The sequence below is a fragment of the Podarcis bocagei genome (genome assembly GCF_964188305.1).
Source record: "Podarcis bocagei genome assembly, chromosome: 16".
Classification (NCBI taxonomy): Eukaryota; Metazoa; Chordata; class Lepidosauria; order Squamata; family Lacertidae; genus Podarcis; species Podarcis bocagei.
Genome location: NC_138142.1, coordinates 32868870 through 32890154, shown reverse-complemented (window position 1 = coordinate 32890154; position 21285 = coordinate 32868870). Strand labels below are relative to the sequence as shown.

Genomic DNA, 21285 nt, shown 5'->3' with positions numbered 1-21285 from the left:
GATGGAATAGGGGCTTGCTCCATCCACTCCATGCATCGACCTGGTATTGCAGTACCTCCAGGAACGGTGCACCTCCCTCTGGGGGGAATATTGCTGGTGCAAAAAATAGATAAAACTTTCACTTCCCTACAATGTTATGTCTTGAAACAATGGGGTTGTATACTCCCACCACAGACCCCCTACATGATGGCCTGGGCTCTGTATGTCTCTGCTACTCAAAAGATTGCACAGCTGTCTATTGCAGCAGTCCTGGCTATAAGATCTGCAGGTGAATGGTGAAGGGAAGCTCAGAGACCAGGGGCTGCTGCCCAGAGGACTCCCAAGGAGAGAGAGAGGAGAGGAGGTTGAGGGAACTGTTCACAGGGGAGGGTGTTCCAAAAAAGGATGAGAGGCTGCCAGCTCTGCAGGCAAGGGGTGATATAACTGGGCTCCTGAGACCCACAGGGGTGTCAAGAAATAATGTAGTTGGTCAAGGGAACCGTGGACTCAAAAAAAGGTTGAAAACTTCTGCCCTACCTAATTTAGTAAAGATGCATAATTTTCTCTGTAAAGATTGTATGCATCCTTGCATTGTTCTACCTCTCAAGCACTAGCTGCCCAGGACTAACACATGAGGGATAAATTGGATTCACCTTGCTTTTAAAGGCATATCCAGCTAATTCACACAAACTGCATTACACAAACACACAGCTCTCCAAATTTTGCGATGCAGTTTTCCAATCAAGTAATACGTGCAAAAAATAATGTTCTGGGGTAAAGGGTGCATAACAATGCACCTATAAGAGAAAATAACATACAAAATGCATTCTATTGGGAGAAACTGATTTGCAAAAATGTGTGCGTTAGGCAAAACTGCATACAGTAAAATGCTGGTTGATTTTCACGTGGCTTTTTTTAAAAAAAATGCAAACAGATGTGGAAATGTACAGGACTGAAGCTTGGAAAAAGGAGAAACAGAAAAACTGGAACAGAGATTGTCCCATCCTAGTGACTGACCTGTTTCGAAGAGGGATCCTCCACATGAACATCGGAGTCTCGTAGGGTGAAGTAGAAAGCTGCTATCTCCACACTGCTGTTGGCGCCATCCAAGAGGTCCATCCAAGCCTGGTAGATGCTTGGGTGGTGAGGAGTCAGCGTTTTGTAATCCAAAGTGGACGGGATGCTCTCCACCAACACCAGGCTAAAGCCAGTAAGAAGAGAGGGGAGAAGGTGAAGGCTAAAGAAATGCAGTGGTGCTGTTTTCTATTGTTGGACAGGTTGGCAACCCCATGGATTCTGGGTTTCTTTTCAGAATCTCTTCCATCCCACATGCCGTGCTATGGTGAGAGGGGTGCGGCCTGAGAAAAGCGTCAAGGGCCAGACCAAGAGGCTTGGAGGGCGAGGCTCTGCCCTGGTTCCCCCCACCCCTGGACTACAACACCCCCAGCTGAAAGCCCTTTTTTCCTTTTTTCAGTGTTTCCTTTTTAAATATAGTTTTACTGATTTCTAATACATAACAATTAAGGGACGCAGGTGACGCTGTGGGTTAAACCACAGAGCCTAGGACTTGCCGATTGGAAGGTTGGCGGTTCGAATCCCTGCGACAGGGTGAGCTCCCGTTGCTCGGTCCCTGCTCCTGCCAACCTAGCAGTTTGAAAGCATGTTAAAGTACAAGTAGATAAATAGGTACCACTCTGGCGGGAAGGTAAATGGCATTTCCATGCCCTGCTCTGGTTCACCAGAAGCGGCTTAGTCATGCTGGCCACATGACCCGGAAGATGTACGCCGGCTCCCTCGGCCAATAAAGAAAGATGAGCGCCGCAACCCCAGAGTCGGCCACGACTGGACCTAATGGTCAGGGGTCCCTTTACCTTTACCACATAACAATTACAAAAGAGAGAAAGAGAAGGATACAAAAACAACCTGCCCCGCTCCTCTCTCCAGGACAGATCAATCTAGTTAAGTTTGCCAAAGTCCAGCCTGTGATTTCGGTAGTTGCCGTTCTTCAGGATTATCAGTAAAGTGTTTTATAAAAGGCTGTCATGTTTCAACAAAATTGTCTACAACATTTGTGTTATGCAGTGCGTGTAATCTCTTTGTTAATTGTTCTGCAGTGTGTTTTTAAATCTGTACACCGAACCCTGGGATCTTCTGATAAAAGCGGTACCTAAATTGAATTAATAATAAAAAATAATAGCTGGTAGCCCTTACATGCGCATGCCCCTTACTTGCCTGCACTGACTACTGCACTCCTCCACCGCATTCCACAGTTTCGGGAAGCTGCTCCATCTCCATGCTTCGTATCCCACCAGCCCCAGGAAGGAGCCGGGGTTTCCGTGTTCCCACGCGAACCAGCAAACAAAGCCCAGGATAAGCAAGAAGAGAAGGAAACAGAGAACGGACCGATACGGGAGACGCTGAGAAGACAAAAGGGGTTGAGAGGAAGAAGGACATTATTTAGTGCCATCTCCAGACTAAGCCCAATGTACATTTTGCTCTAGGAGGCTTAGTTTGGTCAGAATCGAGTATACACTTTTGGAGTTAACGCTAAATAAGTTACTTTTGGTAAATGAGCCGTCATAGCTGCTGGAGGGCCATGAAAATTTGCGTCCTGGGCTTTTTAGACCCGTCTACCTATGCACTATCTGAAACCAAAGGGCACATGGGTTGCCAGATGTGAAATAAATATATTGGCATTTTTTCCAGCTCTCCTACCCCACTATCAGCGTTTCAGACAGGGAATGTCTTCCTGCGCATCTGCCTGGGTTTCCCTGCCCATCAAATATTAAAAACTTTCCTAAATAGGGCTGCCTTCAGATGTCTTTTAAAATTCGTTTAGTTGTTTATCTGATGGGAGGGCGTTCCACAGGGAGGGTGCCACTACTGAGAAGGCCCTCTGCCTGGTTCGCTGTAGCTTCACTTCTCGCAGTGAGGGAACTGCCAGAAGGCCCTCAGAGCTAGACTTCAGAGTCCAGGCTGAACAAAGGGGGTGGAGGTGCTCCTTCAGATATACTGGGCTGAGGCTCTACCACTGAGTCATTTATGCACCTTTCTAGTATGAGCATTCATTCTGATTTGTTTGTGGAGAGGTATGATAGCGTGTCAAAGTAAATGTAATCCCACACGTTTCCACTATTGCTTTCCTTGTCGCCAAAAGTCAGATCTTTTGAGGAAGTGGGTTTGTTGCACAAGTGCTCCAAAACAACTAGAATTGCACAGCCAGAATTTGCCGATAGGTGACTGAATTTCACTCAAAAATAGCGAGTCTGGGGGTGTCCTCTGTCACCCCACTGAGAAAGCAACTATCTCATACATTTCAAACTCTGTGTGTTTTTGCCTCCATGTTAATTTTTTTATTTAACCAGATTTATATACCACTTAATCAGCAAGAAACCTTAAGTGGTTGGCACAAAACGATATGAAATATTTAGAATAAAATATCAACACAATCACACTTTAAAAAGTAGTAGACTTAAAATTTACCAAAATATAGATAAAACCCATAAGTTTCAAAACAAATGTGTGCAACAGTTTCTGGCAACCTTGCAATTATCAGCTGTGGGAGCCTGCGACTGTTCTGCACATTTTTAGATTTTGCTAAAGACTGCTTTGTAGATGTTTCTAAACCTGTTTCAGTTTTACCATATTTTTAATTGCATTGCCTCACCATTGTGGCAGTTCTTGCCCTGCCTTTGTGTGGAACGACAGGCTTGTCTTTGTGCGGAATGTTTAGACGTGCGCAAACAACAATAAAAAGTTTTAAGCAAGCACCTAAAACAGTACAACGAAGATGCTTGCCAATCAGCAGGGAGTTCCAGAGACTAAGCGCTGCCACACTAAAAGGATTGTTTCCTTGCCAGGGTAGAATAAACATTACGTGGCACTTGTGAAAGTACCTGTTCCGCAGATTAAAGCAGTTTAGTGAGAATATATGGGGTATGTTGGAGCATGCTTTGGGATTCTCTAATATACCTTGGCCCACTTTTGGGGGGCTCCTGCCTGTGACTTAGAGGAGTCGGCCTTCTTCATGGTTGGCGCCTTGGACCTGGCAGTGATTCCTGTCCTGCTCTGCTGCCCAAGGGCAAACGTCTCGTTTTCCACCCTGCCTTGTGAGCTGGCCGTTGTCCTCCTCTCCATCTGGGGCCTGGCCTTGGTGCTTTGCGGCTGAGAGGTCTCCAGAACCTGCAGCCGGGCCCTCTTGTCTTTCACCACTTCCCACTCGATGTTTGGTTGAGGCAGCTGGCAAGAGAGGGAAAAGCTCATGTTGTGAAAATCGTATCTCGGCTTCACGTGCCGAGATCCGAATGAGTCTTTTGATCACATACACGCTGTCCCTCTGAGTAAGCAAGCTACCAAACAAGGAAGTCTTCCATTTTTCAGACCAAGGGCCGATTTCATATCTAAGTAACTTTCCAGAGGCCACATGGCAGTGGTAGGTGGGGCCAGAAGAAGAAGTGGGTGGGGCTACAGATGTAAATATTAACTCCACAGCATGGAGAGAGGGTGTGTGTGGCTGGGGAGAGTTCCAAGTGCCTGACAGAGGGGCCTGGAGGGCCGCATCCAGTCCCAAGGTTCTCCACTCAACCTGTAGTTTCACATTTCATTCAAATAGGAAAACAAGAAGTAACAGGCTGGAAACAAGCCAGGATATTAAGCCATGGTTGTAAGCTGGTTTAACATTCTTTCCCCTCCGGTTCGGACAAAATTGGAAACACAGTTAAATGGAAGAGTTTCTGGTTTGCTTGCTCCTGCGGTACAAGATGCTGACAGTCCCCTGTCCAGTCCTCCAGGTATGGCTGGGAGAGATTCCCTGCCTGAAATCCTGGAGAGCTGCTGCCAATCAGTGCAGACGATACTGAGCTAAATGGATCGATGGTCTCAGTATAAGGCAGCTTCCAATGTCCCTACTGGGAAATGGAGGAAGATTTCATTTCCTGGAGGAAGCAGCCATTTCCTCAAATGGAGGAAGCAGCCATTTCCTCAGATGGCTCTGCTTAAAAAAAGACCCCTGTTCTTGTTACGCCTCCCTTGTTACCTCCTTTGCCCCATTTTGGGGTGGGGAAGGCTCCTCTTCCTGTGGCACATCCAGTCTCCTCAGCCTTACAAAGGGGGACTGAAAAGGAAAATGGAGGGATGTCTTTTTACGTTCAGTGAGCCCAGTTGTGGCAGCCATCTTGGTTGTCGTTGTCCTCTTACTATTAATGGACTCTGCCTGTGAACCAAATCCTGACTGACAGAAGAAACAAGGCAGCTGACCTTCCGAACGGTACTTTCCCCATTTATTTATTTATTTGTTTGTTTGTTTGTTTGTTAGCAGTGGAAGCCCCCACCCCACCCTGGACTCCAGCTCCCATCATCTCTGACTGTTGGCAATGCTGGCTGAGGCTGATGGGAGCTGGAGTCCCACAACAGCTTGAGGGTCTGACAAAGACTTCCTGTATCCCTCTGCCTATTATTCTAGCCCTTTCAACACTCCCTGTTTCACATTGTCACCTGACTCAGCAATCTTGCGCCTCCTTACATAGAAGTAAGTCACGCCGGATTCAAGGAAGGCCGCATCCACGCCACACATTTAATTTACATGACTTTCCCCAAAGACTTCTGGGGACTGTAGTCCATCCCTCAAAGAGCTACAATGCCCAATTGCCTTTAACAAACCACATTTGCCAAGATTATTTGGGGGAAGCAATGTGCTACAAATAAATGATGCGCCTGTGTGACCTAGGTCAGTTTTGGCGCGTGGCCCTCGGAACGTTGCCAAGAAAGGAAAGCGGCCCTTGGACCGGAAAATTTCCCCCACTTGTGCAATAGATAAGTAAGTATATCTCCCTGTGGTACATTTAGTTTGGTTCTGAATTTGGAGAGGAAAGAGAAAGGTTTGGATTGTACACCCCCAGCCCTGAGAGTGACCCTGTCTTTGTTGCACAGCTATTGCCAAAGTCCATAGCTGTCAACTTACAGATTTGAAAATACGGGACTAGCAGCCTCGAAAATAAGGGATCAGCAGCCAAAATAAGGGATTTTAGTCAACCAGCAGCCAAACGAAGCCTCAAGCGGTGGTTCCCACAGCGCAGCAACCCAGCAAAGGGGATGCAGCAAGGAAAACCACTGTCACCTCTCCGCTGGGAAGCGCCGAGCAAAGGAGAGTCCCCAGGTAATGCGGCCTATTTGATCGGCACAAAGCATGCAAGCTCCACCCCCCAGTCGTTCTTAGACTCCTTATTGGGTGAGCAACGCAGCCAAGCAACACAGTTGGAGCCTCCCTCCTCCCTGGTCGGCAGGGAGGGAGGGAGAGGAGCTGCTTCCTTTGAAAACCGGGAAATTTAAGGGACATCATCAATAAGGGACAGCAGCGGGACACAGCGCTGGGATAAGGGACTTTCCCGCCAAATAAGGGACGGTTGACAGCTATGCCAAAGTCCAGCTGCCTCAACAAGCTGAAATAGACTCACCAAGGTAGTGTCTCTTTCCAACACGGTTTGCCCGCTGTCTTCATGAGCTTCTGCTTCTTCCGACGATTGCGAAGGACCTCTGGGGGGACTGGGCGATGGGTCCTTGGCTGGCTCGGCCTGCTTCCTGTGAGCTCTGATGCTCTCCCTGGGCGAAAGGATGTCAGCGACATGACTTCCTCTGAAGCTTTGCGGTTCCCTTGAAACCTGCGTTTGAGAAACAGCGCAGAGTTGTGTTGATTGGCAGCTGGTGCCTTACAGTATATTGGGGCACTTCCTCTTAGCAGCGGGTTTTTGTTTTGTTATTGTACAGAAAGAGGGTTGATGAGGACTGCGTATGCACTATACACCTAACGCACTTATAAAGCACATCCTCTCTGCCCCCAACAATCCTGGGAATAATCCTGGTGCCTTCCAAAATTAAGAAACATGTTTCAAGGAGCCATCAGAACTGATCACCCTTGATGTTTTTAATCAGAGAAAAACCATTGTCGACATTTACTAAAGGGTGGAAAACCCTTGTAGACTTTTTGCGTGAATAAGAAAATGAACATGACACACTATTCAAACGGCTTGGCTCCAAAACAAATCGGCTCCCAAACTCCGCAAACCCGGAAGTAAGTTGCAAATGTTTTTTCGGAAGCCGAACGTCCGACGCGGCTTCCACTTGAGTGCAGGAAGCTCCTGCAGCCAATCAGAAGCCGCGCCTTGGCTTTTGAACGGTTTTGGGAGTCAAACGGATTAAGTTCGAGAACCAAGGTATCACTGTATCTGGGTTTGGGGACTAAAGGTAATACAGTGGTACCTCAGGTTAAGTACTTAATTCGTTCTGGAGGTCCGTTCTTAACCTGAATCTGTTCTTAACCTGAAGCACCACTTTAGCTAATGGGGCCTCCTGCTGCCGCCGCGCTGCCGGAGCACGATTTCTGTTCTTATCCTGAAGCAAAGTTCTTAACCTGAAGCATTATTTCTGGGTTAGCGGAGTCTGTAACCTGAAGCGTATGTAACCTGAGGTACCACTGTAATAGTTTATAGAAAGTGAATTTGTTGGGTGTTATCTTGGAGTAGCTGTATTGAATAATTTTCTACATATAGCTGACAGATGAGGAATTGGAATTCTTTCTTTCTTAGTTTTTTTATCCTTGATGAAAAGCTCTCTGATATTAACCTTTAAATTATTTTTCAAACTTTAATAAAATCTATTTAAAAAAATAAAGGAAAAGAACCGATCACCCTGTCATCATCCAAAAGCGACTTGAGGGAGTAATGGTGCTCTGACGGATTGTGCGAGAGAAAGCACACATGTGTGCGAAGGCTTCGACCCAAGGGGTGCCATCCGCAACCGTTACTTGCAATTAGCGCAAGGCAGCTCCCCTGGGAGTTTCCTCTTGCTGCACAGATGTTTTTACAGTCACAAAGAGATAGGAGCTCTCTGCCCGCCACTCACACAGAAAACTTCCTGCCCTTTGAAAGGAGCCTGAGCTGCAAGAGCTGCCTTTGCCCAAGTCAGGCGTCTGAGTGATCTAACCCCAGCATTGCTGTCAACGCTGCCATCTGGCTTTCTGGTTTCTCAGCTGGAAAGCCTTTCACAGCCCAGCAGCCTGTGATCTTTTTTAAGAAGAGGTGCCACTGCAACTTTAATCTCCTGCATGCTCTGCTACTGCCTCCCTATTGGACCAGCCGCCGCTGATGGGTAAACCTGCAGCCATACAAAAGTTACTGGACTCCAGCTCCCATAGCCAGTATGGCCAGTGCCCGTTCCAGTTTGTGGGGGCAGGATGGGCTTCGGGCACGATGCCCTTAGTGTGCCCAACCTCTCTGAGATCTCCCCTTCTCCTCCTCACCGAGACATCAAAGCCCACTTCTCTGCAAGGGTGAGTGCATGGTCAGTGCAAGATGCTGCTGTAAACTTTCATTTGTGTCACTCCTTGCAAGCTCAGAGGCTTTAGAAAACATCTGAAGGCAGCCCTATATAGGGAAGTTTAATGTTTACTGCTTTATTATGTTTTTGTATATGCTGGAAGCTGCCCAGTGTGGCTGGGGCAACACAGTCAGATGGGTAGGGTACAAATAAAATCGTCGTCATCGTCATCATCATCATCCAAGAGTTCCTTTTAAACTGGAGGTGCCAAGATAATAATAATAATAATAATAATAATAATAATAATAATAATAATAATAATAATAATAATAATTTATTTATACCGTGCCCATCTGGCTGGGTTTCCCTAGCCACTCTGGGCGGCTTCCAAAAAAAATATTAAAATACTGTCATACATCAAATATTAAAAGCTTCCCTAAACAGGGCTGCCTTCAGATGTCTTCTAAAAGTCTGGTAGTTGTTGTTCTCTTTGACATCTGGTGGGAGGGCGTTCCACAGGGTGGGCGCCACTACCGAGAAGGCTCTCTGTCTGGTTCCCTGTAACTTGGCTTCTCACAGTGAGGGAACCGCCAGAAGGCCCTTGGTGCTGGACCTCAGTGTCCGGGTAGAATGATGGGCGTGGAGACGCTCCTTCAGATATACTGGACCGAGGCCATTTAGGGCTTGAAAGGTCAGCACCAACACTTTGAATTGTGCTCGGAAATGTACTGGGAGCCAATGTAGGTGAAGCAAAGAGGTGAAGCAGGAACCTTCTACAGAGCAAAGTCTGTGCTCTGCTATTGAATTGTGGCTCCCCTTCCAAAAGCGGTGTTCAAAATCCAGCTATTGATTCAAGATTCACTTCTCCATCAAATATGAAGTTTAAAGGCCAGTTTAGGGAACCCGTGGCCTTCCAGATGTTGCCAGGCTCCGGGTTCCATCATTCCCAGCCAATGGTCATATGCTGGCTGATAGGAGCTGTAGTCCAACCACCTGTGGAGGGCCACATATTTCCCATTCCTGGTTCAAGCATTTGACACATTAGTGTGGCACAGAGGCAATTTCCTTCAGCACCAGAGGGAGGGAGGCTGACCCCTCAGGAATGTTTCAGGCCCCTTTCCCGAATTATCAGCTTTTTAAGATGATCTAAGGGGAAATGTTGTTCCTGCCCTGCAAGTATTCTGACCCAAGAGAGCAAATACTCTGAAACCACTTAGGAACCTGCCTGGTAATTAGATATAGAGATACAGATACAGATATACATATATTTTTAAAAATTAAGATTTACTTTAATTAAAATGTATGAATTGACTATAAAGGCCGTGAAGTGAGACATACTAGACATCTTACATTGACACTTTTGCTGTTTCACCTTGGATTAGAATCATACACAGACATATACTGAAAATATCATTTAAAGTCCATCACCACTAACAGCAATTTTTTGCTGCTGTGGATGGTTGCTCACCTGTTCAATCAATTCACACCACACCAAATGATACATATTTATGCATGATTTCAGCTTTTACTGTGGTGGTTATCTTTTAGTTTTGATTTAATCGTCTTGCAAAGTCACCTTGAGACTTTTGGTATAATGCAACCAAGTAATGCTACTAACAACAGCAATGGGATTCCCTATTGCTGTGGGCTGACAAAATCCATCAACGTTATTGCCAGTTTTGGGACGGAGGCGGGAGAAACATTGTCAACTGCACCCAGATATCTGAATTTTGCTTCATTAGCAATCTGCAATAATAGTTGCTTTGCTGGTAACTAGAAATCAGGAGAAGTACAGTGGTACCTCGGGTTACATACGCTTCAGGTTACAGACTCCGCTAACCCAGAAATAGTACCTTGGGTTAAGAACTTTGCTTCAGGATGAGAACAGAAATTGTGCTCCGGCGGCACGGCAGCAGCAGGAGGCCCCAGGAGGCCTTTCAGCAGAGCGCCGTCGCCCGCCTCCTCCTCACCTGCTCCTTCGCCAGCCAGCCAGCCGCGCGCCCTAATCGGAGGCACTGCCGGAAATCCCGCGAGAACAGGGGAATCCCGACTGGCCACACCTCCCAGCCAGCCAATCGGCTGGCTGGGGGGCGTGGCTTGCCCTATTTAGGGCCGGAGCCACTTTATTTGCATATTCATGAGCTTATTTATTATTCATGAGCTTTCCCGGGCCCCCCCAATATTTTTTGTAAGTCCGCGTCCCTGCACATCCATCACATTGAGCATTCATATTGATTTTTGATTGTATTTTTATTGCTTAACGTAAGGACATACGAAGAGCATGCTGGGTCAAGGCAATGGCTCATCTGGGCCAGCACCCTGTTCTCACGGTAGCCACCCCGATCCTTGTTGGAAACCCACAAGCATGGCATGAGTGAAAGAGCAACTCTTCCCACTTGTGATTGCCAGAGAGCCAGTGTGGTGTAGTGGTTAAGAGCGGTAGTCTCGTAATCTGGTGAACCGGGTTCGCTTCCCTGCTCCTCCACATGCAGCTGCTGGGTGACCTTGGGCCAGTCACACTTCTCTGAAGTCTCTCAGCCCCACTCACCTCACAGAGTGTTTGTTGTGGGGGAGGAAGGGAAAGGAGAATGTTAGCCGCTTTGAGACTCCTTAAAGGGAGTGAAAGGCGGGATATCAAATCCAAACTCTTCTTCTTCTTCTATTCCCAGTCATAGAGCTGGAAGAGACCCCAAGGGTCATCTAGTCCAACCCACTGCAATGCACGAATCTCAGCTAAAGCATCCCTGACAGATGGCCATCACCTCCAAGGAAGGAGAGTCCACAATCTCTCATGGAAGCCAGTTCCACGGTCGAACAGATCGTATGGTCAGAACATTCTTCCTGATGTTTAATCGGAATCTCCTTTCTTGTAAGCTGAAGCCATGGGTTCGAGTCCTACCCACCAGAGCAGGAGAAAACAAGCTTGCTCCGCCTTCCATGTGGCAGCCCTTTAGATATTTGAAGAGGGCTATTCAGAGGCATACTACCTCTGAGAAGGGAGGTACAGCGTCTTTCGTTATACTGCGTTTTACTGCATTACAATTTGCATTCTGTGCTGTTGAAACAGTAATACAGTCGTACCTTGGAAGTCAAACGGAATCCATTTCGCAAGTCGGTTCAACTTCCAAAACGTTCAGAAACCAAAGCTCCTGCAGGCAATCAGAAGCAGCAGAAGCCGCGCTGGACATTCAGCTTCCAAAAATCTTTCAAAAACCGGAGCACTCATGTCCGACTCAGGGGTTGCGCGCTCATCTCGCTCTATAGGCCGAGGGAGCCGGCGTTTGTCCACAGACAGCTTCCAGGTCATGTGGCCAGCATGACTAAGCCTCTTCTGGCGAACCAGAGCAGCGCACGGAAACACCGTTTACCTTCCCGCTGGAGCGGTACCTATTTATCTACTTGCACTTTGACATGCTTTCGAACTGCTAGGTGAGCCAAGGTATGACTGTACAATTAAATACAATATGTAAGAAATAAAAGCAGCAACAAGAATACAGTTAGAAATTATGCAGCGTTTAGCACAGGCATAGGCAAATTCGGCCCTCCAGATGTTTTTGAGACTACAATTCCCATCATCCCTGACCACTGGTCCTATTAGCTAGGGATGATGGGAGTTGTAGTCCCAAACATCTGGAGGGCTGAGTTTGCCTATGCCTGGTCTCAGTGGCGTAGCGTGGGTTGTCAGCACCCGGGACAAGGCAAGTAATTTGTGCCCCCTAACCCGTGGAGAGAGTAAGTGAGCCAGGTAGGGGCAGAGAGCTACGAGTGCGAGCGCCCCCCCCCCAGATGTTGCGCCCGGTGCGGCCGGCCCCCCCTGCACCCCCCACGCTATGCCACTGCCTGGTCTAGCACAGCACCGCAGGTAGAAGAAAATAATTAAGTGGTGCGCCGAGACCCTCAGCAATTTTCAAGTGGTGCAAGAAGTGGTGGAAATTAGGGAACCACTATTTTAGATTTCTTCACTGTTGGAAAGGCAGGTTGTTCCCACTGAGGAGCTGTCCAGCTGGTACAGGAAGCAGCTTGGCGCTCGGACTGATTGGTCCATCTAGCTGCCTAACTCTGGCAGCGCAAGGGTCTTCCCCAGCCCTGGAACCTAACTCCCTTTCCATGGATATGCTGGGATCTGAGCATGCATCCTGCAAACTTTTCCACGCCTCACCTGTTCTCCAACTCTGTCCGGTTGCAAGCGACTCGACCTCCTCACCGGCGTGTCCCTGGACCTGCCCGATGTGGGTTCTTTCCTCCTCATGTCGTGTCAGGTCGGAGAAGGAAGGGATCTTCAGCGGGTAGGAAAGATCTCCCACCACCAGCAGCCCCCTCCAAAGATTTCCACTGCCGGGTGCCCTGTTCGAAAGCGCAAGCGATCTGTCAGGAAGGCTCTGACTCACAGAGACGTTAACAATTCAAAAAGAAACCCACTGGATGGATTTGAAATGACAGGAGGCGGCAATTGGCTGGCGGGTTGTTTACATATACAGGCTTCGCCTTCTGACAGCTGACTCCTAGTGGCCGCTGTGGAAAGGAGAGAAAGAGGAACATCAGCCGGTGCAACAGCAGGAAGGCGAGCAGCCAAAGACACAAAAACAAAGCAGAAGACATTGTTGTATCTGTTTTTCCAGCCTAGGCGAAGGATGTTTGATTGGCCTTCTAAGCCTGCTGGTGCCACCAGGTGTAGGGCTTTGGCAAAGATGTTCGGGGCAGAGCTAGCTTATCATGGATTACCATGCTTTGAAGTGAATTAATACAGTGGTACCTCGGGTTAAGTACTTAATTCGTTCCGGAGGTCCGTACTTAACCTGAAACTGTTCTTAACCTGAAGCACCACTTTAGCTAATGGGGCCTCCTGCTGCCGCTGCGCCGCCGGAGCACAATTTCTGTTCTCATCCTGAAGCAAAGTTCTTAACCTGAAGCATTATTTCTGGGTTAGCAGAGTCTGAAACCTGAAGCGTATGTAACCTGAAGAGTATGTAACCCGAGGTACCACTGTACACACAGTGAAGGATCATCCATTAGGGAAAATGAGACGCTGCCCCAACAGCCTCTGTCTGCCCTAAGCCAGCACTTACCCATGCCACCCACTCCTCCATCCCTCTAACAGTGGAGGCAGAACATATCCATCTATTTTCACATCTATGAGTCTACCTACACCTGATTTCGGAGGTTTTTGAACACTGTTAATTTTTTGCATTTCCCTTCTTTCATCATTTGTTGCTAGCTATCTACAGTAGGGCTATTGAATGGTTTAAAGTAGAAAAGCAGGATATAAATATGCCTAATATATTAAATAATGTTACATAAATATGATATATTCTAAATATTTTAAATGCAATTGATCTATACAGTTGTACCTTGGAACCTGAATGCCCTGGAACTCGGATGTTTTGGCTCCTGAATGCCACAAACTCAGAAGTGATTGTTTGCGAATGTTCTTTTGGAACCTGAATGTCCGACGTGGCTTCCATGGCTTCTGATTGGCTGCAGGAGCTTCAGAAGCCGCAAATTGGTTTTCAAATGTTTTGGAAGTCAAACGGACTTCCGGAACAGATTCCATTCGACTTCCAAGGTATGACTGTACTACTGGAAATATCCTTCCCATGAATAAGGAAGTGAACTACATTATACATTCCACCTGGTCAATAATAATTAAAAAGCCATACCCAACTAAATTATATTCATAGACCTGCTAAAATTAAAGGACCTAAGACTTGCCTATTAATTTAAACGGGCCTACTCTAAGCAGGAGTAATGTTGGATAAAGCCCAATACAGTCATACCTCGGGTTGAAGTCACTTCAGGTTAAGCCTTTTCGGGTTGCGCTCTGCGGCGACCCGGAAATAACGGAGCGTGTTACTTCCGGGTTTTGCTGCTCGCGCATGTGCAGATGCTCAAAATGATGTCACACGCATGCGCAGAAGTGGCAAATCACTACACGTGCAGACACAGGTTGCGTTTGCTTCAAGATGTGAACGGGGCTCCGGAACGGATCCCGTTCACATCCAGAGGTACCACTGTACTATAATAATAATTTTGTAGCATCCAAGTAAAACTTAAGTCAGGTAAAAGTGACAAATAAGTGTGCAATGTCTTATTGATTGTGAGAATGGAAGGTGCCAGGTGAGGGTAGCCAATGGGTTTCAAACTCTTGGTGAGTTAGGGATTTCCCCTGAATGCAAAGACAGGCTATGGCAGATTGAGCGGATAAGACCAATAGTGGGTCCAACGCTCAAGAAGGCGGTTATTGTAAGTGCTGTAGAGGGAAATGAGGGGCAGATGGGGCTCAACAACATGGGAAGGTAGCCCATCCACTATACTCTTTCATGAGAATGTCTTCAGGAGTAAACCCTAAGGCAGGTATGTCCAACGTCCGTTTGGGGGGCCTAATACGGCCCGCCAGTCAGTTTAATCTGGCCCCTGTGGTAGTTTATTTCATGAGGTAAAATCCTAAGAAAAGCTCAACAACTTTGGTCGGCCCTTACGCATGTTCACTTCATCAAATCTGGCCCACTTTAAAAAAAGTATGGACACCCCGCTAAGAAAAAATCCATATACTGTACTCACTGCCTTGAGGGACATCTTTGGGAGAACAAAAGGCTAAGGAGTAAACCCTAATCCAGAGCAGAGTCCTTAAGGTGGTTGGATGGTGTCTTGTATGCCTCCTTCCGGCAACTCCTGCAGCCAAGCTGGTGTCATATGTATTGCTCTGCTTTCCTTTGGACCACATCAGTGAGGATGAGAGAAGGGTCTTGTCTTCTGGTCTGACCTCCATACACCCTGCTCAGCCTTGCGCCCCAGAGAGCTCACTTCAGTACTCTGCAAACACAGCAAAAACAACATAGGAGGCAGCAGTTACAAGTTCTCTGCAGCCATAGCAGGTACTGCAATTCGCCAGTGGTTTGGCTTCACCCCCAGAGGCACAGTCCATTCCCAGACAGACGAATCCTGACAATATACTTTTCTTTGCTGCCGTTTGGGATGGTTCACAATCGACCATTACAACTACAGTATAAGCATCCATTTGGGGAAAAAAGGGGGGGAGACAATAAATGGTTTTTTATTTTTTTGTTGCAAAGTACCTGATATATGGGAAAGCACTTTACCAGACTACTCAATAATTACTCATACTAATTATTAATAATAAATATAATAATATAAAATATAGTTACTCTTGTTATAATTATTATGATTATTGTGAAAATAATAAAAGTTTGTTTTTTATTTAGTATTTGTGAGCAATGAATAATTATGTAACCTGCATATATTAGCAAAATGTATGCAAAACAATATTTGCATAAGCAGCAACAGCGACGCGGTCCCCTTCCATCGCCTCGCAACTCCCTAGTAACTATGGAAACCGAAGCTCTCCCTCCTCCGATTCAGTTCTAGGACGATCCGACCAATCGGCGATAAGGGCCAAGGGTGGGGTGACCACTCAGGCTCCAGAAAGCGCGGCGGCTCCTCGCCTCCTCCAATCACCGGGCCGAAAGCGGACCGCGGTCGTCGCGGCTGACGGAGCTGGGCTGAGCCAATCGGAAGAAAGAGCAGGCGGAGAGAGGCCCGCCCTTGCCTTCCCCCTCAGCTCCCTTCGGCGCGACGCACTCAAAGACAGTTGGCCGAGAAAGGCGACGGGCGAGGAGGAGCCCCAATGAGCGCTGCTGGGGAGGCGGGCGGAGCGGGAGCCACTCAGGAGGCGAGGAGGCAAAAGAGTGACGAGAGGGAGCCCCGCCTCCCTAGCGAGCGCAGCCAATCAGGCAGAAGGGGGCGGGTCCCTCGAGGCCTCCGCTTTGTGGTGGGTAAGTGGGGGAAAGAAGGCGCTCTTCCACCACCCAACGCACCCCCTGTTGGGGGGGAGGAAGAAGGGCGCTTTCCCTTATAGATATATGTTTGTAGTTCATTGTGGCGGGGAGGAAGCACGTTATCTCCCCCTGAGGGTGGGACCTGGGGAGGGGGGGCAACTTGTGGAGGGGGTCACGCAGTGGGGGAGGGGCAAATTGAGGAGTATTTGTGGGGTTCCCCTGCTTTTATTATGGGGGTCACAGAGGCCAAGGCGGGGCAGAAGGAAATAAAAGGGGGTATTCATTATAAGGGGGTCTCCATCATATTTCCAGGCTTCATTGGGGGGAGGGCAGAGGGGTGGAAATGCTGAGGTCAGTTGAGGGGGAGCCACCAATGAGCCTCCCACCTTATGGGAAAGGAGATTATTATATAATTATTGGGGGGTTGGGATCAAATAACGGGGAGAAGTCCCAGGAGTTGGGATATAGGGTAAGGAGGGTGCAGGAGTGGGGAACACAGACTTTGTTCTTTGGTATGGAGTGTGCGCACTGCCATCATAGGAATACATCAGTGGGCACACAGTTGACATAGGGAATTTGTGGCCCTCCCAACTTCCATCAGCCCCCCCAGTCAGCGTGGTTGGGGGTGCTGGGAGTTGTAGTTCAGTGACATTTGGAGGGCCGTGCTGCTGTGGGTAAAACCACAGAGCCTAGGGCTTGCCAATCAGAAGGTTGGCGGTTCAAATCCCCCCAGCTTCTGCCAACCTAGCAGTTCAAAAGCACGTCAAAGTGCAAGTAGATAAATAGGTACCACTCTGGTGGGAAGGTAAACGGCGTTTCCGTGCGCTGCTCTGGTTCGCCAGAAGCGGCTTAGTCATGCTGGCCACATGACCCAGAAGCTGTACGCCGGCTCCCTCGGCCAGTAAAGCGAGATGAGCACTGCAACCCCAGAATCGGTCACGACTGGACCTAACGGTCAGGGGTCTCTTTACCTTTACCTCTGGTTTAGGGAATTAGAAGGTGCAAACTGAGGTATTTGATGGTGGGGTTGTGGGTTCAGAACGGGGGAAATTGGGAAATTCTGGATTGGCATTAGTAATCTGGGCAGGGAGCTGGTTGGTAGCCGGTGAAATATCTGCAAACAGTGGAGCACAGCAACGGGAGGGGGGGCTGTAGAACAGGAGTTGGGGTGGGGGTTGTAGGAGACCTTAAGTCAACATGCCTTGCTTTGCAGCCTCCAGATGGGAAAAGCTGGATGCTTGGGAGATGGAGTTTCAGGCGGCACAGTTGGCAGTGCCCTCTCTCTCTTTTTTTTAAACTTATACATCTGGCAGTTCCCATGTTTAGTCTGCAGCCTCTCCAGTTTAGAAGGCTGTTAGGTAGAATGGCTAAGAAAAACATCCACCTGAGACCTTGATGAGTCTTTCCCAGGCAAAACAGGCAAGGCAGAGCTAGATTGAGATCAGTGTTCCAGCCAGCATAAGGCAGCTTTTAATGTTTATTATTCATTACTATTTACTCAGATTAATATCCTGCATTGCCTAGGGCACATATCATTAATATTTTTAAGCATTCTGAGAGCAGACAGAAACATTCTAAAATTACAGTCAACAACTGATTTCAAGACTGATCTTACCCTTAAATGCCACATTCCTTTTGAAAGTCAATAATGAAGGAGGCAGACACACCTCATTGTAGAATCTGAGATAGCTGATCTTGGGTTAGGTGCCCTTTTGGGTACTTTGCTCCCAAGTCATTTAGGGCTAGTACTAACCCCTTGAATGTATTTCTAGCAAAATGTTTTCTGCATAAATAAAGGGGGAAGGGGTCAACGTCCTAAAAGCCATTTCTTACAAGTTACCAAGTTTTTTCCCCTCTCTCTCGCTCATTCCGCCCCCCTGCTCTGCTGTCTCAAGGAGCCTGGACTATGCTGTTGGTCAACCCCTCATCGTGAAAGAGCTGTCCCAGCATGGAGTTCCCAAACCACAGCAAGAACTTGCTGCAGAGCCTCTGGGAGCAGCAACACGAGGGCTTCCTTTGTGACTGCACGGTCCTCGTGGGCAGCACCCAATTCCTGGCCCACCGGGCAGTGCTGGCCTCCTGCAGTGCCTTTTTCCACATGTTCTATAAGGAGCGGCTAGACAAGAGAGACCTGGTCTCCATTAACAATGAGATCGTCACAGCGCCCGCCTTCGGGCTGCTGCTGGAATTCATGTACAAAGGCAGCCTCTCCTTCAACGACATGCCGGTGGAAGACATCCTGGCGGCCGCCAGCTACTTGCACATGAACGACATCGTCAAGGTGTGCAAGAAGAAGCTGCAGGCCCGTGCCTTGGCTGAAGCTGACAGCACCAAGAAGGAGGAGGATCCCCTGGGCAGCTCAGAGCTTCTGCCCAGCACTTCCAAGTGCCAACTTCAAACGTCCGGAGCCCAGCCGCTGCCGCTCCCTCAGCCAAGCGAAGCAGGGAAGAGCAAGAAACAGGAGTGGAGAGGTGGAGAGAAAATGGTTTCCGAGGAGCCATTGGCCTCCACTTTGGACATGGCAGACACCACGCAGCCAGGGATGGAAGCTCCTCCTCCTCCTCCTGTGAGGCCTCTTCCACCCCCTGTCATTGACATCTCCCTCTCCAGCCCTAGCAGCTCCACCGAAACCATATCACACAGCTGCTCGCCACCGAGGAATGCAGCTGAGGGTCATGCCGGCCCTCCGGAGAGGTATGTGGAACAACAGACAGGTGGTCTCGGTGTGTTTTGCCAGAAGGAGCCAAGCAGGTCCTCCGTCAAGGTCAAGGTGGAAGCCATCGTGATCTCTGATGAGGAGCCGGACATGATGGATCAACTGGAGGGGCAGAGCGCAGATTTGAGGCTGGAGACAATATTCCAGAGGTCCGCTGTAGAGGCAGGGCCTGCCGGAGGCTGTGGGCGCCACCCCGACAGCTTTGAAGAGCCAGGTGGGATGGAAGAGGTCTCTTCCGAGAGCGGCTTCCTGCCTCAAGAGCACGTCCCGTACCACATGATCCCTGTGCCTGCCGGACAAAGCTTCTCCAACATGGTGACTCCGCCCTTGCACGAACAGATGTACTTGCAGGACTACGAGTCTCACTCCAACTTTGGCATCTTCACAGAAGACGTCCCCACCTGCAAGACGTGTGGGAAGACCTTCTCGTGCTCCTACACCCTGCGGCGCCACGCCACCGTCCACACGCGGGAACGCCCCTACGAGTGCCGCTACTGCATGCGGAGTTACACCCAGTCCGGAGACCTTTACCGGCACATCCGCAAGGCCCACAACGAGGACCTGGCAGCCAAGCGTTGCAAACAGGATGTTGAGAACCCTTCGTAGGGGGCCTATACCCCCACCCAGTTTGGGCCATGGGGCAGGTGGTTCACGACTGAGCAGACGGATGGTTCCCAACATGCAAGGACAAAAAAACAACCCATCCCTTTTGTAAAACATTGTGCAGAAGCCAGGAGGCAGAGAGAGAGAGCCCTAACTGTCTGAGCCAATGATGGGGGCTCATCCTATCAGGTTCAACCTTCCCTCCTGGCTTCCTAATCATTTCCCCACCTTGCCCTTGAGAATTTCTTGTTTGTTTTTCCACGAGGTGAATTGTTGGGAAGTGCAGGTTTGCACCCGGGTCACCCCTGGGTATCGTTTGGAAGAAGCAAACGTAAAAAGAACTGGGGAAGGGGTTCGTCCTCCCACTCCAGTATTTATTTATGTACAAACTTGTGGCTGCAGGTTTAATATGAAGTTGGAGCGGCATTGAAGCTTGAGCTCTAGGTATTGCTGCCTAGAGGACATTCTGTTTTGTGGGAGGAAAGGTCTGAAAGCCTTTTGTTCCTGACAGTTGTTGCAAGTCAGAATTTCACTTGAGAGGACAGCAGGGGGGATGGGAACAGCACTAGCCCTCCTGGATGCACAGAAAAAGATTGCATAGGGGGAGAAGCGCCTGTGAGGAAGACTCTGTTGAATGGCACGGTTCTGACTCTATCCCACCATGCAGTGCAGGTGGGACTCATTGGGAGAAGTGGGCAGAGTATTCCTTTTCAAAACAGCCCCCCTGCCCCACTCTTTGTGACACGTTGGATGTCATGACAGTCTAAAACAGTGGAGGCTGATGCGAGGGAAAGTGGGGCACAGCCCCGCCACCCTCATGCCTGACTTTAGCGCGCCCCCATGGCTCTGCCTTCTGCTTACCATCAACCAGGGGTTGCTCTGCCTGTCATTGGCTCTGGCGCCACCTACTGTTGGTCTCCCTGCCTTCCATCCTACAAGGCAGCCCTGTATCCGGAAGTTTTCCATGTTTGACTTTTTTTGTGTGTGTTTATTATGCTGGAAGCTGCCCAGAGTGGCTGGGGCAACCCCGTCAGGTGGGTGGAGTAGAAGGAATAAATTATTATATTATTATAGTCCCAATAGGCACTAGCCCAGTCTAAAGCAGGCAGTGCACAGACCCCCACCAAGCTGCATCCCTGTTTTGACACGCTCCCATTTTACAGACAAAGATCAAAGGCCAAGAGATGGGGCTTGCCAGGGTCATGCGCAGCGCAGGTGAGATTTTAACTTTTCCCACTTCCGAGCCACTTCCGACGCTCTTTCCCGTTTCCAAGCCTGCTCACTTCAGAGCAGCCACTGCCAGCCTCAACCTTCCTCCCAGAACCTGCCAACCCTCCCACTGTGAAATGTGTTTCTCCAACCTGTTTGTTCTTATAAGCAGCTACAAAGCAGCCTCACTGCCAAGGATACCCATTTAACAGTAAAAAAAACCAGGCATCAAGTGCTCCAGTACTCTCTCTTCTGTGATTTTGGGGGTGTGGGTGGGTGTGGGGGTTTGTGGGTAGGGGGTTTTCTCTCCTCTAAGGCTAGGGTTTCCCAAATTGTGGTCCGTGGCATAGCTACATTAAATACAGTGGTGCCTCGCAAGACGAAAAGAATCCGTTCTGTGATTCTCTTCGTCTAGCGGTTTTTTCGTCTTGCGAAGCAAGCCCATTGACGGATTAGCGCTTTTAGCGGCTTATCTGCTGATCGGATCAGCTGATAAGCGGCTTAGCAGCTTAGAAAAAGGGGGGGGGAACCAGCAGGAACTCGCAAGACATTGTTGGCTTGCGAAGCAAGCCCATAGGAAATTTGTTTTGCGAAGCACCTCCAAAACGGAAAACTCTTTCGTCTAGCGAGTTTTCCTTCTTGCGAGGCATTCGTCTTGCGGGGCACCACTGTACC

The 21285-nt window shown here is 48.7% G+C and overlaps 2 protein-coding genes across 7 annotated transcripts in view; one reads left to right on the top strand and one right to left on the bottom strand.

Annotated features, from left to right (window-relative positions):
• The window catches only part of LOC308574966 (5'-3' exonuclease PLD3-like), a 29646-nt gene extending 13989 nt beyond the window's left edge, over positions 1–15657 (bottom strand). Inside the window, exons 1-8 of one of the 4 annotated variants that reach the window (XM_081173301.1) lie at positions 15539–15657; positions 14848–15097; positions 12449–12801; positions 6432–6635; positions 5015–5209; positions 3952–4218; positions 2212–2396; positions 997–1180 (exon numbers count right to left, since the gene is read on the bottom strand). In XM_081173301.1, coding sequence (XP_081029427.1) covers positions 997–1180; positions 2212–2396; positions 3952–4218; positions 5015–5209; positions 6432–6635; positions 12449–12538 — 1125 coding nt within the window. In that variant the 5' untranslated portion in view covers positions 12539–12801; positions 14848–15097; positions 15539–15657. Of the gene's footprint in view, positions 1–996; positions 1181–2211; positions 2397–3951; positions 4219–5014; positions 5210–6431; positions 6636–12448; positions 12802–13637; positions 13714–14847; positions 15100–15538 lie in introns of those variants that run through there. The other 3 variants (XM_081173303.1, XM_081173304.1, XM_081173302.1) reach the window with 3 other exon arrangements.
• A 157-nt stretch (positions 15658–15814) lies between these two features.
• ZBTB3 (zinc finger and BTB domain containing 3) lies at positions 15815–20842 on the top strand. 3 transcript variants are annotated; one of them, XM_081173348.1, is made up of 2 exons: positions 15815–16075; positions 17978–20842. In XM_081173348.1, exon 2 carries the CDS (start codon positions 18031–18033, stop codon positions 19402–19404), a length of 1374 nt encoding a protein of 457 aa, XP_081029474.1. In that variant the 5' UTR covers positions 15815–16075; positions 17978–18030; the 3' UTR covers positions 19405–20842. The 3 variants fall into 3 exon arrangements, with proteins under 3 accessions (XP_081029474.1, XP_081029473.1, XP_081029475.1); XM_081173347.1 differs by having other exon boundaries at positions 15816–16079; XM_081173349.1 differs by lacking the exon at positions 15815–16075 and adding an exon at positions 16086–17093.
• Positions 20843–21285: the final 443 nt, after the last annotated feature.

Bases quoted from the DNA above. Each gene is read 5' to 3' on its own strand.
- ZBTB3 (XM_081173348.1), top strand. From the start codon at position 18,031: ATGGAGTTCCCAAACCACAGCAAGAACTTGCTGCAGAGCCTCTGGGAG.